Here is a 19,565-nt window from a genome sequence, read left to right on the forward strand (position 1 = left end):
ATCTGTCCTGGAGCTGGTTCTATTCAATATTATCATGAATTATTTGGATAATGGTATAGAGAGTACACTTATAAAGTCTGTGGATGATACCAATCTGGGAGGGGTTGCAAGTGCTTTGGAGACAGAATTAGAATTCAGAATGATCTTGACAAACTGGAAACATGGTCTGAAGTAAATAGGATGAAATTCAATAAGGACAAATGTAAAGAACTATACTTAGCAAGGAATAATCAGTTGCACAAATAGAAATTGGGAAATGACTGCCTAGGAAGGAATACTGCATAAAGGAATCTGGGGGTCATAATGAATCACAAACTAAATATGAGTCAACAATGTAATACTGTTGCAACTAAAGCAAACATCATTCTGGGATGTATTAGTAGGAGTGTTGTAGAAAGACACAAGAAATAATTCTTCCACTCTACTCAGCACCAAAAAGAGACTTCAGTTGGAGTACTGTGTCCAGTTCTGGTCACCACACTTCAGAAAAGATGTGGACAAAATGTAGAAAGTCCGGAGGAGAGCAACAAAACGATTAAAGGTCTAGAAAATATGAGTGGGGGGACATGATAACAGTCTTCAAGTATGTAAAAGGCTGTTATAAAGAGAAGGGTGATAAATTGTGTTCCTTATTCTCTGAGGACAGAAGTAATAGGCTTACATTGCAGCAAGGGAGATTTAGGTTAGAGATTAGGAAAAACTTCGTAACTGTAAGAGTAGTTAAGCTCTGGAACAAATTGCCTAGGGAGGTTGTGGAATCTCCATCTGTGGAGGTTTTTAACTACAGGTTGAACACACACCTGACAGGGATGGCCTAGATAATACTTGGTCCTGCCTCAGTGCAGGGGAATGGGTGACCTATCGAGATCCCTTCAAGTCATACATTTCTATGATTGTGATCAAGTTTGACCTACTGTATAGCAAAGGCCATAGAACTTCCCCAAAATAATTCCTAGAGCATATCTTTTAGAAAAACATACAATTTAAAAGTGATCAGTAATGGAGAATCCAGTAAAACCCTTGGTGAAAACATGTTCAGAGATCACTAGATATCTGTGAATTGAGAAGTTGACTATCATTTGTCACACAACATTCAACAGACCGCTTTGTAAACTTCAAATACAGGTACTTTCCATAGTTTGGTCCATGAGGTGGCTAATACTTATTCCTTCTCCTCTGACACCCTCTTTATATACTACACTATTTGACCCAGTCCTGAAAACGCTTATGAGAGGTACTTAATTTTACACGACTAGCCTTATTGACTATGAGACTATTCATACGTAAACACTTGTAAGATCATAATTCTAGTGATCAATGTTTAAAGTTTCCTCAAAACACATAATCATAACATAGCAAAGATCAGCACACATTCAGAATAGCAGCAATTGGACATTTTCCCTTCTGTCAGTACAACTGCATCTGACTGAATGAGTAACATGGCTGGAGGCTTATCCTGGAGCACTTGGCCTGACGATTTTTTTCCCCTTCTTTTGACATAAAATAATAGAAAAAGATGGTTACAGTCTTTAAAAAAGTACAATCTGCAAATCATATTGTTCTTTAAAATACATTTACACCAAAACGAACAATCACCTCTTCCTCAAGTCTGCCATCACGCAAGGTTGGTGGTATCCCTGGATGCTTTGCTGTCAGTAGTTCCATCAGGTTGTGTGTAGAATGAAGTCTCTTCACATAGAGAAAAGCAACAATTATCATGAAACACAATATACTGTATTATCTGGTACAGCAACAATGAAATCATTAGTGGAATCCCAGAACAAGGCTACTTATGAGAATAATAATAAATATTTCATTTAAAGGTAGGGCTTTCCTCTGTGAATCGTAAAGTACCTTATGAAGGTGGGTAACTATTATTATCCCCGCTTACAGAGAGCAAAAATGGGAGAACTAGGTTACCTGACTCCCCCAAGATCTCACAGCAAATCAGTGAGAAAGTCTAAAAAAGAACCCAGGTCTTTGATTCTCTGCTTTGTACTCTATATACTGGATCACAGCTGTTCCCCTTAAAGCCCTCGTGAGATGCAAGGCTTTTATCTTAAAATTTATTCTTTTATAAATTATTTTTAAAAACTAAATATGGAAAGAAGTTGTTTATATGTCCCAAAAATAGACAAACTTCAGAAAAGCGGGAAAAAAATTATAAACTCTGAGCAGCTTCTGCCATTTTTCTTAAGTTACTGTAGTATAGTTTCATTAACATCATTATTGTTATATTAAAGTCAGAGTTTAAGGCCACAAGAGACCATCAGATCATTTACTCTGACCTCCTTTGTAACACAGGCCACTAAATACCACCCAAACAAGCCCAGCAACCAGAATTAGACCAAAGTATTACAATCTTCAGGTGACCAAACTATTGTGTGGCACAAGATGGACAAAGGTGCACCACTGCCCAAGGTTCCTGCAATGGCAGGGAATTGATATAGTGAGAGATACTCAGACATCAACAGAGGCAGTTTGATATACTGGTACAGATATGATTAATGAGAGGTAGATCGCGCTTGAATTGACAAAACAAAGATATAACACTGGGTGCAATAAACATGACCAAAGCAACTCCACGCTGGTGAAAAGTTCTGTGTTAGAGAACCCCAATGGAGGACAATGACTTGAAATAATATTTCATTTCCCTTGGTGGCCGTAAGTGGTAAGAGAACCAACAGGCAAGTAGCTCACTTCTGAGTTGTCATTATCATGACATAATACATAAACATGCTTCTGCTGTAAGACAAAAGAAAGTTGGTCCAAATTTACCTTGTTGAACATGTTCTTTAAATATAAAATATCATCTGCAGTTGCTGGTTATTCACACAATATAAATATAGTTTCCTAAAGGGATACTGTCAATAGTTTTTTATTCTTTCTTGTCTTATAATGCTCTTAGAGGTATAATTTCTTGTGATATTACAATTTGGCTTGGTTCCATTTATACTTCTCCAGGAACCATCACAGCTGCCTTTTGTCTATTTCTCTGTCTGTATTCTAATACCACTGATGTTAGCAGTGATATGCAAGACTCCAAGATTACAGCTTGTTAAATTCTATTGTAGACCAGCAGGCAGAGCTCACATTGTTTTTTGGTGCATCACTAAAAATTAGAGGCAAGGCCTTATACAAATTTTGTGTTGCACTATAGTAGCTTTAAACAAGAAATCTGTAGTTCCATGGACTTGTCATAGAACACAATGTTTAGAGCAGTGGTTTTCAAACTTTTTTTTTGGGGTGGGGGGGACGATCCAGTTGAAGAAAATTGTTGATGCTCATGACTCAATGGAGCTGGGGATGAGGGGTTTAGGGTGTGGGAGGGGCTCAGGGCTGGGGCAGGGAGTTGGCGTACGGGGTTGGGGCGCGAGGTTACTTTGGGTGACTCCTGGTCAGCGGTGCAGCAGGGGTGCTAAGGCAGGCTTCCTGCCTGTCCTGGCACTGCGGACCGCGCTGCACCCCGGAAGCGGCCAGCAGCAGGTCCAGCTCCAGCTCCTAAGCAGAGGTGCGCAAGTGGCTCCAAGCGGCTCTTGCCCACCGGCACTGCCCCCCCGCAGCGGAGCCAGGGCTCGGTGTGGGGGCAGTGCATGGAGTTCTGTGGTCCCGCCACCTAGGAGCCAGACCTGCTGCTGGCTGCTTCCAGAGTGCAGTGTGGTGTCAGAACAGGTAGGAACTAGCCTGCCTTAGCCAGCCTGGTCAGCTGTGCTGATTAGAGCCGCCGTGACCCAGTGCCTTACATTCCGTGACCCGGTACTGGGTCCCGACCCGCAGTTTGAAAACTACTGGTTTACAGTATGTTACATTTGAAGACAGAACAAGTTAACAGTGTCCCTTTGGCAAGCCCCTATGAGAAATAGCTGCATAAGAAATTTAACTGTGATACAAGAACAGTCAAGTACACGTTGACACGTCTATTTTAAAAATGCCTGTGAATTTAAATTCATACTCACTTGCAGCGAATCTGTTTTGAGCTTTTCTTTGTGCTCTTCAGAGGAACGCAACACCTCTCTGTACAGGTCTGCTGCCAATGCATATTCATCTGAAGAATTCAAATCCACTTAGAACCAACGCAACGTGATTTCTATCTCCAAATGGCCACAAATGGCTATCATCTATAACAGAGGTGGTCAAACTATGGCCTGGGGGCCGCATCTGGCCCTCCAGATGTTTTAATCCAGTCCTCGAGCTCCCACTGGGGAGCAGGGTCCTGGGCTTGCCTCACTCTGGCGCTCCAGCCGCGGAGCGGGGTCAGGGGCTTGCCCCACTCCGCACTGCTCCCAGAAGCAGCAGCATGCCCCCCTCCAGCTCCTATGTGTAGGGGCAGCCAAGGGGCTCCACACAGTACCCCCGCCCCAAGCGCTGCCCCCACAGCTCCCATTGGCCAGGAACCACGGCCAATGGGAGCTGTGGAGTGGTGCCTGCAGACAGGGCGGTGCACAGAGCCATCTGGCAGGAGCTGGAGCATCTCCACAGGAGCTGGAGGGGGGACATGCTGCTGTTTCTGGGAGCTACTTGAAGTGCTGCCAGGAGCCTGCACCCCTGACCCCGCCCATGCCCCATCCCCGTGCCCCAGCCCTGATCCCCCTCCCACCAGCCGAAACCCTCAGTCCCAGCCCACCCTCTTACACTCCCAACCCCTCATCCCCAGCCCGACCCCAGAGCCCTCCCCTCTTCCCCACCCTGCATCCCAACCCCCTGCCTCAGTCCAGAGCCCCCTCCTGCACCCTGAACTCCTCATTTTGGCCCCACTCCAGAGTCCACACCCCCAGACGGAGCCCTCACCCCAACAACCAATTTCATTAGCATTCATGGTCCGCCATACAATTTCCATACCCAGATGTGGCCCTTGGGCCAAAAAGTTTGCCCACCCCTGATCTATAACATATGTAAGATGCCTTCAGAGGAACCATCTAATATTTACTTGCTGATTTTTCTGGTTTTGTAAATTGCCTATTTTAAAACACCAATTGAAGAAGAATGTTTTACTCAACATAGTGGAGTTCTACTCTGAAAAGTAAGTCTAAGAATGGCATTGTGGGGTACCATGTTTGTTGTTTCTCAGTGACTTCCAGAGCAAACAGTCTCAGTTTCCAAGTTAAACATGGTTTTCGCAACTGTCAAACCTGAAAACTCATGATGATTTCAGAGTCAAGCAGAATTCTACAGGTCATATTTTCAAACTTCAAATTCAGCCCTAATACAAACCCATCTGTTACAACACTCACTGCACTGGTGCAACTAAATGCAGAATTTGCCAATTCACGACTATGAATCACCAGTACCAATAACAATGAATAGTCACTGGGGCAGGGAAAGAATGAGAATGATTCTATAGCCTGGTGATTAGGACACTCACCAACGAAGTGGGAGACTCAGTTTCAATGGCTCTGCTCCAATGGCTAATAATTATTTATAAAAAGTGGAACAGCTTCAACAGGAGAGATTGAGAAAGACACATACCACAATGTCCCATAGCCCAATGGCTAGAGAATTCTCCTACAATATAGGAGACCCATGTTCAAATCCCTTCTTCACATAAAGCAGAGGGAGGAGTTGAACTCATGTTTCCTGCATCCCAGATGAGTTCCCTAACCACTGGGCTAAAGATTTTAAAGGAAGCCACCTCCTACTACAAGCTCCCCCCATTCTCCCCACTGACCTTTTTGTGAATCTAGTCCTCTGCTTTTGTCAAAATTCCCACAGTCACAATGTTTTATTTCGACGCACTACATTATTTTGATTTGCCAAAAAATTTCATTGTCGGTTTTCAGAATTATCACTAAACCAAAAAATCCATTATTCACCCCCTCTTGTGCCATTTTCACAATCACTTTTAAGAGTGGAACTATAGTTTAAGTGGCCATATGCACCTTGAGGAAGAAATTAACCAATATTAACTTGAAGCTACATTTGTAAATCATAAAAACCACAATTACGTATACTTTCTTCTCCTCCAACAACAAACAGAAGATAGGTAACCAAATTAATAGTCTGGGGAAACTTTTGAATGAGTGTGGTGGTCCATGGGACATAAAAATTTAAGGGTGGACAGTAAGATAATGGTGAAAGCCCTTTTCTAGTTCCAAATATCTTGAAAAAAAGTGGTGGCAAGTTACAGGGTGGGGAAGTTGTCTAGTACAGAGGTTCTCAACCAGGGGTACGAATACCCCTGGGGGTACGCAGAGGTCTTCCAGGGGGTACATCAACTCATCTAGATATTTACTTAGTTTTACAAGAGGCTACATAACAAGCACTAGTGAAATCAGCATAAACTAAAATTTCATACAGACAATGACTTGTTTATACTGCTCTATATTTTATACACTGAAATGTAAGTAGAATATTTATATTCAAGTTGATTTATTTTATAATTACATGGTAAAAATGAGAAAGTAAGCAATTTTTCAGTAATAGTGTGCTGTAACACTTTGTATTTTTATGTCTGATTTTGAAAGCAAGTAGTTTTTAAATTAGATGAAACTTGGGTGTACACAAGACAAATCAGACTCCTGAAGGGATACAGTAGTCTGGAAAGGTTGAGAGCCACTGGTCTAGTAAAAGCTTTATTGAAAGAAGAAGAACTGAACAGGTAAACTGAAGAGACCGTTGAAATTAATGCAGCTTAACTAAAAATGACTTGATGTGATTTGATTTATCTGAACTACTAGGTGCTACAAAACATAGTACACTTCACTATACGCTTAGGGGTTCACTGGTAATCACCAGGACCACATCCGATTAATAGGTGCAATTGGGAAGGAAAGGAACAAAATTTATTCTTATCCTTATTCATAAGATTTATTCATAAGATAGTTATAGTATTAGTACTCATTTTTAAAACAAAGGGGGGGGGTGTAATTCCACACAACTCATTAGTTTTAACAAGGATCACTTGGCAAAAAAAAAACAAAAAACAAGCTGTACTTTTGCTGTGAACATTTAGAACTAAGCATCCAAGTAAATTATGCTGCTTGGTAAGAGGTTCACATAATTATTTCTCCTTGCTTCATTTTTCAGATTTCTGATTAGAACTCACAGAACCCCCACACTGATTCAACTGGAATCTACACTGCCATTTATATGCTAATATTCCTTCAACTAAACAGTGTTTGCAATGGCAACAACATAATGACTTCTTGTATTTCCTACATTCTCCGTGTACACAGCAATTGCTCCAGACATGGGGGCGGAAAGTGTTGTCATCATTGCTACCAAATTGGTTATCTTTTGTACCTTCAACTTCAAATGGCAGTATCAATCCTTGCTATTGATGCCATTAAAATCTATTACAACTTAAAAACAATATTGCAAAAGCATCCATATGTTATATGATATTGAAACTGAAATGCAATTTCACTTTATGAGAGACAAAAAGCCTCAATACCACATTTTACTAAAATGTTTAAAATACTGTATAATGTCATAATATTCTAGGGAAGAGGCCAAAGATTTCACTGACCATTAAATAAAAGGAGCAAAGTTTAGTGACTGGAATGAATGTGCAAAGGACAAAAAATGTTTCTGATAAATTAAGCACCACACATACTTCCAGCATTGTGCCACTCTTTGCTAGCTATGTGTTTGCAGTTCTATTACCTGCACAAAACCTTTGATGTAGCTGTCACAGTTCCAGAGGTAACTGCATCTCTGACCTCTTCTCACCCCTCTTAGATCTCCGGCCTCTAGCCATCATCACCCTTCTCAGGAGAGAGTCCTGTGACACCCTCTCTAGGCTGGGTATTTAGGCAACGATCGTCCCTGCAATTCATTCCGATCACCTCAGCAAGTCTGACTTTAGTTCAGCACTTGCAGTCCTATTCTTTCTGGGGCAATGACAGGGTTAACCTGTGACCAGCCAGCCTTCATAAAGCAAAGTATTATTTATTCACAACAAAAGCATTATAGAGAAAACATCTCAAACAACAAACAACTTATATGAAGTCTTAGCTTGTCACCCATCTTCCACATGGAGACCCTGGCATGTACTATCACAGGGCCTGTCCCTCTGGCTCACAGTCTCATGTCCATTCTTGGATCAGGAGAGTGTGACCTCTCTCCCTGCTTCAAGGTTGTCAATGTACTGACAAACAAGGAACCCAAAACCATATATTTTTGAACCAGATCAAACCAGTTTATGCAATTTTCCACAGGGGTGAGGCTTCTCCAGACTGGTTATCTGCCATGGGATTTGCACTGATCACCATCTAGTGATTTTAATTACTCCAGGAAACCCTTTAGTTCCCCCAAGAATCCATAATATAATCCCTACCCCAGAAAGATGCACATAACTTTTACAAAGTTGATACAAGAATCTTTGGATATTCCAAGTGTCCATTGTATCTGTCACAGTAGCCACTGTCATAGCCCTAACAAAAGGGAGAAAATAATGGTGCTAATTCACCTCATCTGCTCCAGTTTTACACTAGTGCAACTCAATGGACGTCAATGGATTTACACTTGAATTACACCACTGTGATAGCAGAATCAAGCTAGATTTGTTGCTTTTATCCTCTCTTGATTAGACTTTAGAAAGTGAACATAGAAAGAACGTTACAAAATTTAAAAAATAGAAAGTGCTGTGATGTAGTTCCCAATATACTGCACCTCTTTCTTCCCTGTCAGCTCAGAGAAATTTGTTAGCATTTCAGCTGCTGCCTATATGCTGTTCGTTTTCTGTGACTGCATAATGCACTTTTCCCTGAAATCAATGGACCTGCCATTTTGCCATGATGATAGCTAACCTCATGACTCGCCCATCAGACAGAGTAAATTAACATAGTGAGCAGTATGCTTTTACCTTTAATGATATGGATACCAGCTAAACCATTGAGAGCACACACCAGTTGTCGATGGGCTTCCTCACATTCAGTGCGACATTTCTTCTGCAGTGAAGTTAGTAGCTCCTCCATGGTCATTGTGCTGAAATAAAGATCTAATGGATCAAATTTGAAAGAAAACAGACGCTACACTTGCATGAAAGGTCATATTATGCAAACATATGTTTGCCACATGATAAATATTCTCAAGGACAATATAGTGACATGACTTAGTTTTAGCAGTCACTCTTTCAGCTGTAGCATCTGCACACATCTAGTTACGGGCTGTGCCCCAATCACTCATCTAACCGAGAGTGCATGTCAAGAGTATAGGAATGAACTCCCCCACTCTGTGGAGACTTGGGAAAAGTAGACCTGTCAGAACTCCAGTGCCAGGAATTTCTCCCATTCCTTCATTCAGCGCCACTATGTCCAAGTCTCTACACTGCAACAACACAGCATCGTTCCTCCAGAGACAAGGAAGTACAGGCCATTCTTGTAGAGAAAGAGCTATACAATCTATTTTTAAAAGCACCTTCCCTCCGGGACCAATGCATTACTTCAGCAACATGACAGCTCCACCAGACTCTCAAGGCCTGAGAGTATGTATTGTTGTAAAGAGATCTTTCCACATTGTAACCGGTCTCTCTCCTTTAAGTATTATTATTTGTATTGCTGATATACATAAGAGCCAAATGAAAAAGGGATCCCATTGTGTTAGGGTTGTACAAAGAATAAATAATAGTCCATGAGCAAATCTAAATAGACAAGACAAAGTACAGGGGAAAGGAGATATAACAATACAAGCGAGTAAACAGAGCGATGGTTGACAAATGTCACATTAGTTACACTATGCTTTCCTTCCTTTAATTTTTTTTAATTCTCTGAGTGGGGTTTGGCAGGAGATTACTTAAATAGAAAGAAAAAGGGAAGGAGAGCGGTGAAAGGGAGAGGGTAGGAGAAGAAAGAGGGAAGGAAGAATGAAGGGACCATGAAGGGCCACTGGGGTCAGGCTGAGATGAAGAGTTCGGGCAGGAGTGGATTGAAGCAGACAAGCAATCAGCATGAGAAGAGACTGACCAGAGTAAAAATGGTAGAAATCAGCACCATCACATTAGTGTCCAACAGTCCCTGCTAAGGCTGCTTCTGTGCCTGATTCTGGTTCCCGGGGCTGGCTCCGCCCTGGAATTGTTCCTCGTGTCCTAGAGGGACGCGGGAGTCACCCCTGCACAGTTTGGATCCAGGACGTGAAGGTAGGGAGAAGCCGCATTGGCTGGGCCCCATCTTCCCCTCCCAGCAAAACTGCAGTACCTACTACGGCAGAGGTAGTCAATAGGGGGACCACAGCCCAAATTCAGACCACCAGATGCTTTTGAACAGACCTGAAATCTTTTTATTTACTTATTATCATACTTATTGGGGGTTTTTTAAATTATTTTCTTCTCTGGAGTCTGGACCTTGACTATACCTTGACCAAGAAATTAGGACCTTGACAAAAAGTAATTGATTACGCCTGCAGTAAGGTTTCCCCTTACCTTTGCTCCTGCTATCTAAAGTTTCAATGCTCCTGCTGCCATTCCAGCATGGGAGATGGAGGTGCTATTGATTTAAAACTGCAGTTTATACTGATCTACATTTCTCAGTTGTATTGGAAAATATGCACAGCACCTGCTGCTCTCATTCTGCTTAGCTCTAGCCAGTGCTATTAATCTTTCATCTTCCTAAGCATGCAGAGTGAAAAATTTCTAAAAGCAAAACAAAAATAGCACATAGTTTCATAATTTGTAAGGCCTGGCCTACACTAGAAAATTAGGTTGGTTTAATTATGTTGGTCAGGGTTTGAAAAATCTACACCCCTGAGCTGCGTAGTTAAGCCAACCTAAGTCCCCATGTAGACAGCACGAGATCAACAGAAGAATTCTGCCATCAACCTAGCTACTACCTCTCGGGGAGGTGGATTACCTACACCGACGGGTAGCATCTATACTGAAGTGCTACAGCTGTGCCGCTGTAGCATTTTAAGTGTAGACAAGCCCTTAATTCATTTACTTTGAACAATCTGAGGCTAAAAATCAATTTCAAGAGAAGTTCCTGATTCAGTTTAAATTCTAGGAAAACCTAAAAAGTATCCTGTTTAGGAATGGCTAGACAGCCTTACTCACTGCCTTTACTAGATGAGAAAATTAACACTCTCATAGAACACACTCCAGGCGTCAGTTTCCTTGTTTCAGTCCAATTCTCCTATTCACCACAATACCTGGCACTGAATTCTTGTTTATTCACATGCAAATAAAGGAAGCCATAAGCCAAATCTTCTGCATGTTCTGGGAATGGTCCATTGCTACAGACAGCACTTGTTCACAAGAAAATATATAAACAGTATCTCCAAACTGTCTTTTCTTACAGTGTGTTTACTGGGGGTTCATCTTTTATTGCTTGTCTTCCACTGCAATTGCTATGCTGCTGTCACTCATCAACATTTCACTGAAATCAATGGAGTGCTAGGATATTCCTGGTGCACTCAGCAGCATGGCTTGCATGCTGCACTTGTACATCATTGGAATGTTCAGCAGTACTCAAACAGTAACTTACTATGGATTGGGGGAGTACTGGTATTTCTCATGTTCCACCCATGCTTCCACAGCTTTAAAACTATCAGGCAGGAAAACCCTACAACAGATTGTCTGCTGCTATAGCTATTGCACAACAGCACAAACATAATTCTACACTGAAGGTGCCCTGCCAGGAGAGAGAGGAGGGACTAAGGACACAGAGGGATAGACACACAGGAAAGGCGTGAAGAGAGCAGAGAGGAACAAAAGAAAAGGTGGTTGAAAACAGCAGAAATACATTCACATTAAGGGCCAAGCTTGATTCTTTCCTGCAGAAAGCTTCTTTAAGGGCCAAGCTTGATTCTTTCCTGCAGAAAGTGGCAGCAAGAGCTTAAAAAAAAAAAAAATGCAGAAAAGCCAGTGCTCTCAGTCCCTGGCATAGGATTATGCACCCATACCTTTCTCTCTAGCAACTCACTGTTGCTAGCCAAAAGAACAGCACTCACTTGCTCCAAAAGGAGCAGTATTAAACCGTTTTTGGCTAAAGACAGGGCTGGTGCAGTGATGGCCTTATGGCAGGGGTGGGCAAACTTTTTGGCCCAAGGGCCACATTGGGGTTGCAAAACTGTATGGAGGGCTGGGTAGGGAAGGTTGGGCCCCCAAAACAGCCTGGCCCCGCCCACTACCCGACACCTCCACTTCCCGCCCCCTGGCTGCCCCCCCCAGAATCCCCAACCCATCCAATCCCCCCTGCTCCTTGTCCCCGACCGCCCCCTCCCAGGACCCCCGGCCCCTAACTGCCCCCCCGGGGATCCCACCCTCTATCCAACCCCCCTGCTCCCTGTCCTCTGACTGCCCCGACCCCTATCCACACCCCCGCTGTCTGACAGGCCCCCCGGGACTCCCACACCTTTCCAACCCCCCCGTTTCCCATCCCCTGAACGCCCCCCCAGAACCTCCGCCCCATCCAGCCACCCCCTGACACGCCCCCCAGGACTCCCACACCTATCCAACCACCCCCTGCTCCCCATCCCCTGACTGGCCCCCAGCCCTGGCCCCCTTACCATTCCGCTCAGAGTAGAATGTCTGGCAGCTGCACCACCCGGCCGGAGCCAGACACGCTGCCGCGCTGCCCTCCAGGAGCATGCAGCCCCGCAGCCCAGAGCGCTGCTCGCTCGGCACTATAACTGCGGGGGAGGGGAGACAGCAAGGGAGGGGCCGGACTAGCCTCCCCGGCAGGGGAGCTCAAGGGCTGGGCAGGACGGATGTGGCCTGCGGGCCATAGTTTGCCCACCTCTGCCTTATGGGTTGCATGTGAGGGGAGAGAAAGATCTCTGCATACTTTTGTGTGCACACTTGTAAAGAGATTTTGAAAGTCTAGCCCTAAATTTATTTTAAAAACACAAAAGTTCTTTATTAACAGTTTATTTAAAACAATGTTTAAAAAAAACCTATATTGTGCTGCTTATTCACCTTGTGAATAACTCTTCTTTTAGACAATGAAGCCTGCAGGCTAAATAGGCTCTCTTGTTTTTTCCTAGTCAGTTTCATTTTTCAAGTGCTCATGCTCTAGCGCAATGTTTGTCAGCAAACACTGAAGACAAAATAAATTCCACTGAATTTAGGATCTCAGTTTTGTATCCCATCATAAATATGGTAACTCCATCAGTATAGTGCCTCTCGTCATCATAGTAAAAGGTCAGTCCCTGGAAGAGTGCCAAATACAGAACAATCAAAACCGCTTTCTCAGGCACCTAGGAATTAGTAGGAATAACCACCTTATTGCATCCTTCTCAGCTTCTGACATCAGGTAAGATCATGCCTGATGCAGCATAGCTGCAAAGTGGCTCAACTGGCAGCTATAATTTTTGACTTACTATAGCAACATTGGCCCCTGATCCCATACCATTAAGTTCAATGGGAGCTTTGCCATTGATTTCAATGAGTGTAGGATCAAGCCCTCAGCACTCAATTTAAGCAGTGGTAAAATTCACCTTTTCTGCAATGGCAAGAATTCCCCACGAACAGCTTGTGGATGACAGCAGGCCTGCCTCAGCCGCAGCAAAGGGTACAGAATAGAAGTGACCGTCCTCCTGTCCAAGCTGCTAAGTTTAAGAGTCCAATCAGAAATCTTCCTGAGTTTTGCTAGTGCATCTTGGCAGCACACTTCATGTTGACGATGATAAAAGTGTCTCTCCACAGGAGAAAAGTGAAGCCAGTGCACATCTTCTGTCTGAGGGGGAATCTGAATCTGCAAAGTAAAATAAAATAAATACATAAAAATGTTTTTGTTGAAAGTGCTATTTACATGCAATTTTTTTAAAGTCCATATTTACTTGATCAATCACGTCCTTCTTTGCTGATCTCCACATTATGTTGGCAATTAGGTTGTAGAGAGGCTGAGGATTTTTCCTACAGTAAGGTCGATACAGAAGCTGATCCCACCAATGTTTGACCCAGTAAGGATCAACTCCAAGAAAAAGCACTAGGCCATATAGATCTGACAAAAGAAGAAGATTACTGTAGAAATTTTTTTTGGTGTGGCATTCTAAAATAGCACACAGTAAAATAATGTCACCAGGTTTGAAATACCTAAGTGCTTAAACCGCAGAAGCAGACTCAGTTCATCACTCTTCTACAGAAAACAGATGAAGCTCCATACAATTTACTATGTGCTGTGGTCTTTCAGCTGAGACCTTAAATATCAAGGTCCTGTCTGTTCTGTATAACTTTAAAGATTGTATGACACTTTCCATAAGAGTTAGTTTTCCCTAGGATCTTGTTACAAAAAAAAAAAAAAATATACTGCTCTCCATCATTATTTTGCAACCTGCAATGCACCAATTGCTTATTGCCTACCACCCCAGCAGTGGCTGTAATTCAGTAGAGTTTCACTCCTTCAATAGCGTCTTAATATTATGACAAAGGAAATCAATTAAGACTTACAAACTATAAGCATTCTTCTCTAGGAATACAAAATATCTACTGCAGGAATCTAGAATAGGAATATCAAAATTGGCAAGTTTAGTTGTCTTTCCTGGAGCCCCAATTCATTAGGGAAAAAAACCCATGCAGACTACACTACTACACAAAGCTTACCTTCTAATCCTCGCTGCACAGGAGTGCCACTGACACACCAACGATTGATTCCACTCAAACGGAGTGCCATTTCTGCAGCCTAATGAGAGAAGACAGGAATAGCAATAAGTAGAAAAACACGAAAAGACCGCAAGAGCCAAGAAAAAGCTCACTCACTCTGAAGAACCATGATTGTATTTGTCAGCCTTGCAAAACACGATTCACCAGATATGCCAAACCCATGAAAAAAAGGCTGAAATTGGGCTTGTTTTTGCTTAATTGGCTTGTGAGTTGCTTGTTGGCTAGTTTTTGGCTTGTAGCTTGTTGCTTTTTTTTTTTTGATTGGCTCCCGGCAAGCAGGAGCAAGGGGGGGCAAATGGGGGGGAAGAGAATCAGGGTGCACAGTGGGCCCACCACAGTCCCAGACTGCACACCGGGGGGGATCTAGTCACATAGAATGTTGGGGTTCTTAGGGATTGACTTGTTTTAGCCTTGTTTTGAAATGGGATTAGCTTGATTTTTGGCTTACTGTGAAAGTCAGGATGCTTATTTACCATCTGAAAGTTGGCAACTGTGCTACTCACCTAAGTTGCCTGTGGAGAGCAATATTTTTGATTGACAGGTAAGAGACAGACAGTTTTTTCATTAAATAATAATAAAGGATGGGAAAGAAGATATTGTGCCTCGGCTGATGAAGAGAAACATCAGGGTCATTAGTACAGTAAGAGAAGTAAGAACTTTGGTTCCACACACAGATTTCCCTACATGTGTGGTAACTACAGTATCTGCTTACACGTAAAAGAAAGGAACTGATCCAGAGCAACAGGTCTCAGATTGCTACCTCTATAATCCTTGCATGTTCCAGACAGAGTTTGCTGTAAATATGGTCCTGGCTCTCCTCTTTGTTTCTAGCTGTAACTACCATTAGAAGACAACTAAAATTACATTAAATACTTCCCTGACATTACTTTTACATGTAAGCAATTGATGTATTTGCCATATGGATGTTAAATAATCGTTTGGGAAAGTGGAAGTGATACACACTTATTAAGACATTCACACTATGGAAGAGTGAGAACCCCTGTACGACAGAAAACTGATAGATATGCAAGCAGAACTGATACACTTGTGTTTTTTCCCCCGCACACACATGGAAGGGCTCTGGTATGTATATATAGATTCATTATGCTTTTATTTTAAAAACAAATGGATCACTTGACAGCTGATGAGATCTATCACAGATCTAATTCAAACTGGATGAAGTGTTTACAACAAGGAGGTAAGTTAACTGGGCATAAATTGTTATGTGAGTAGGATTTTCTGTTGGCATTTTTAGCTCCCTACCTTGGACAACGGGGTGGACACACACTAACTAAAATAATCTCTCTCTACAAACTGCTAGAATGAGCCTAAAGAGCTTCTCAAGTCATTGCTGACTGTTTTATAGTTTCTAGACCTAAAGGACATATTAATACCTCTAAACCAGGTCACTGAAGAGGCTAATGCATTCTTTGAAACTATCAAACACTGTATACAACATGATGACCTAGTTCTTTAAACTGTTTGTATAAATTATGTTAAATACTTTTTGAGCTAGATACACATCATAGCCTGCCAAAACTTCAATGGGGAATCATTTAACAGTAAATATCTCCAAGAGGAAGCAAACCATTAGTCACTTCCGAAGAACAGATTACAAGGACAAGTTTATGTTTAATACACATTAAGAGTCAAGAAGCAGCTTTATCTTATTTTTTTTCTTTAAGTTACAATAACCTTATCAAATCTTTTCAATACAGGCATGCCCAGGAGACTTCCTCACCTTTGCAGTGGTGCATTCAACCATCTGTGCTTCATCTAGGCAGATCCTCCACCACTCCACTGCTACTAAGGGACTTGGGATAGCCATATACCGCTTCTGGTTCCTGAAACGGCGCCCATCTTCACTGTTACTATGTGGGATGTCCACGTAGTTCAGCTCAGTGCGAAGGACATCATAAGTGGTGATGACTACCTCCTGCTCTGCTAACATGTGAGGCTGCAAGAAGCCATGTTTCTTCACACCTTGATACACCTACACAAATTTATATATACACAAACATGAGAGCAAAGACTGAAGATAAGAAATACTTCATAAAGTATCAGAGCTCTTTATAGTTTTACAGAACACACACTTAAAAATGTTCTTTGCATAATGCAGTGTCAGTTCATAAAAAATGGCTACTAAACTTTTCGTAACTGTTGTTCTTCAAGATGTGTTGCACATGTCCATTCCACATGAGGTATGGATGCACCACACGCACAATTGTCAGGGAATTTTTTCCCTCAATGGTATCTGTTGGGCCAACTCTAGCACCCTTTGGTGCTGCACGATTATGCACCGATATAAGGGGCCTGGCTGGCTCCGCACCCTCTCAGTTCCTTCTTACTGGCTAACTCTGACAGAGGGGCAGGAGAATGGGTCGTAGAATAGACATGAGCAACACATTTAGAGGAACAGAAGCTACGGAAAGGTTAGTACCCATTTTTTCTTCGAGTGCTTCCTCAAGTCCATTTCATGTTAGGTGACTCCCAAGTGGAACCTTAGGAAGTGGGCTTGGTGTTCACACACATGCGGACTGCTCTACCAAACGCAGCATCACCTCTAGCCTGCTGTGTGATGGCAAAGCGGGATGAAAAGGTATGCACCAATGACCAAGTCGCCACTCTACAAATATCCTGGGTTGGGACCTGGGCCAGAAACATGACTGAGGAAGCTTGAGCTCTCATCGAGTAAGCTGTCAAGATGGCAAGAAGTGGAGCACCTGCCTGGTCACAGTACATGCGAATGCAGGAAGTGATCCAGGATGAAATTCTTTGGGCCGAAATTGGTAGGCCTCTCACCCTGTCTGCTATTGCCAGGAAGAGCTGCGTGGGCTTACAAAACAGTTTGGTCCTTTGTGTATAGAAGGCGAGGGCCTGCCTAACATCCAATGTGTGAAGGCGCTACTCCTCCCTATTCTTGTGCGATTCCAGGAAGAATACTAGCAGAAATATAGAGTGGTTATTATCCACCTTTGGGAGGAACACGGCGGTGGGGGAGAAATTGTACTTAAAGAACACCATATACGGGGCGTCTGAAATAAGGCCCCTGATCTCCGAGACCATCCTGGCTGAGGTAATCGCTAATAGGAAGGCGACCTTCCAGGAGAGGTACGACAAGGGGCACAATACCAGCTGCTCAAAGGAAGGGCCTGAGAGTCTTAACAGGATCAGGTTTAGGTCCCACGGTGGAATGGGTTCATTAATTTGTGGTTATAATCTCTATAAGCCCTTAAAGCGAATGGACATTTTATGTGAAAAAAAAAAAACAAAGATGGCTGCTAGGTGCGCTCCAACTAGCCCTGCTGTTTCAGATGAAGCATATACTCCAAAACTGCGTGGAGAGGTGACCTACCAGGTGAGATGCCTCGTTGGGATGACCACAAGGAGAAACGCTTTCACTTGGCGAGGTAAGTCACTCTAGTAGATGATTTCCTACTATCTAGCAATACCTGGCAGACTTACTCCAAACAGGCCAGCTCCGCTTCCATGGAGCTTCCACACAGTCAAGTGGAAGACCTTGAGATTCAGGTGGAGCAGTCAGCTGTGATCTTGTGAGATCAGGTCTGGAGGGGAGGGAACGGCACTGGGATCGCTACTGACAGGTCTAATAAGATGCCTAACCAGCGCTGGTGTGGCCATGCTGGGGCTATAAGAATAACCTTTGCTCTGTCCTGCTTGACCTTGAGTAAGACTTTGTGCATGAGAGGAATGGAGGGGAGGTAAGGGGGACAAAAAACACACAGAACAGATGCTTTGTCCAATGGAGTAGGAAGGCATCTGTAAGCGAGCCCAGGCTGCACCCACGTAGAGAGCAAAACTGCTGACACTTTCTGTTTTGCTTGGTTTCAAACAGGTCTTTGAGGGGAGTCCCCCACTGCTAGAAGATGGTCCTGATTATACTGGGGTGAAGGGACCACTCGTGGTGAGAGGAGAAAGATCTGCTGAGGTGATCTGCCAGATTGCTCCAGGCTCCCGGAAAGTGAGAAGCTTTGAGGTGGATCGAGTGCTTCACACAGAATTCCCACAAGTGAATGGCCTCTTGACACGGGGTGGGGGGGGGGTGTGTGTGAGAGCATGCCCCTTCCTGCTTGTTGATGTAAAACATTGCTGCTGTATTGTCCGTAAGGACTCACTCAACCTTGCCTACAATCTAGAGTATAAACACTTGGCATGCTAGGTGAACCACTCTGAGTTCTCTGACATTTATATGTAAGGAAAGTTCCTCCTGGGACCACAGACCTTGAGTTCTGAGTTGCTTAAGGTGAGCACCCCAACCTAGCTCAGACGCATCCAAGGTTAGGGATACTGATGGTCAGAGACTGCCCAAGCCTACCGACCAGGAGTCCCTCCACCAATCTAGAGAGGCGAGGACCTGGGCAGAAACTGTAAGCACCGTGTCCAAATGACGACGGCTTGGCGAGTACGCCGAGTCCAGCCATACTTGAAGGGGTCTGAGGCACAGTCTCACAAGCGGTACTATGTACCTGCATGCAGCCATATGATCCAATAGTCTGAGGCAAAAACTGGCTGTCATGACAGGGCGTGCACTGACCTGCGATATCAGGGATGACATTGCCTGGAAGCAAGACTCTGGGAGGAAGGCTCTGGCCTGGGTGTAATCAAGTACCGCCACCAATAAACTCCATCGCCTGAACAGGGATGAGTGTTGACTTCTGCTTGTTTATCAGCAGGCCCAGTGCTTGGAAGGTAGCTTGGACCAGGTGGATGCTGGCTCTCACCTGGGCCTCAGACCGGCCTTGGATCAGCAAGTCATTGAGGTAAGGGTAGATTTGCACACCTCGCCTTCTGAGGAAAGCCGCCACTACCACCGTGCATTTAATGAATACCTGATGGACTGCTGACAGGCCGAAGGGAAGGATTATGAACTGGTAGTGGGTCTAGTTCATGATGAACCTGAGAAATCTTTGGTGGCCCCGTAAAATGGAGGTGTGAAAACAGGCGTCTTAAGTTGAAGGCAGCATACCAGTCTTTTGGATCCAAGGAGGGGATAATGGAGGCCAGGGATACC

At 43.5% G+C, this 19,565-nt stretch overlaps 1 protein-coding gene across 2 annotated transcripts in view; it reads right to left on the reverse strand.

The window, feature by feature from the left end:
* SHPRH (SNF2 histone linker PHD RING helicase) overlaps positions 1-19,565 on the reverse strand; it is a 141,069-nt gene that overhangs the window by 72,360 nt on the left and 49,144 nt on the right. For both annotated transcript variants that reach the window (XM_074948563.1, XM_074948562.1), the window contains exons 10-16: positions 16,275-16,526; positions 14,474-14,552; positions 13,711-13,874; positions 13,369-13,625; positions 8,804-8,925; positions 3,957-4,045; positions 1,597-1,689 (exon numbers count right to left, since the gene is read on the reverse strand). In XM_074948563.1, the coding sequence (XP_074804664.1) occupies positions 1,597-1,689; positions 3,957-4,045; positions 8,804-8,925; positions 13,369-13,625; positions 13,711-13,874; positions 14,474-14,552; positions 16,275-16,526 (1,056 nt within the window). The remainder of the gene's footprint in view (positions 1-1,596; positions 1,690-3,956; positions 4,046-8,803; positions 8,926-13,368; positions 13,626-13,710; positions 13,875-14,473; positions 14,553-16,274; positions 16,527-19,565) is intronic.

This window comes from Natator depressus, chromosome 3 (genome assembly GCF_965152275.1).
Source record: "Natator depressus isolate rNatDep1 chromosome 3, rNatDep2.hap1, whole genome shotgun sequence".
Lineage (NCBI taxonomy): Eukaryota > Metazoa > Chordata > Testudines > Cheloniidae > Natator > Natator depressus.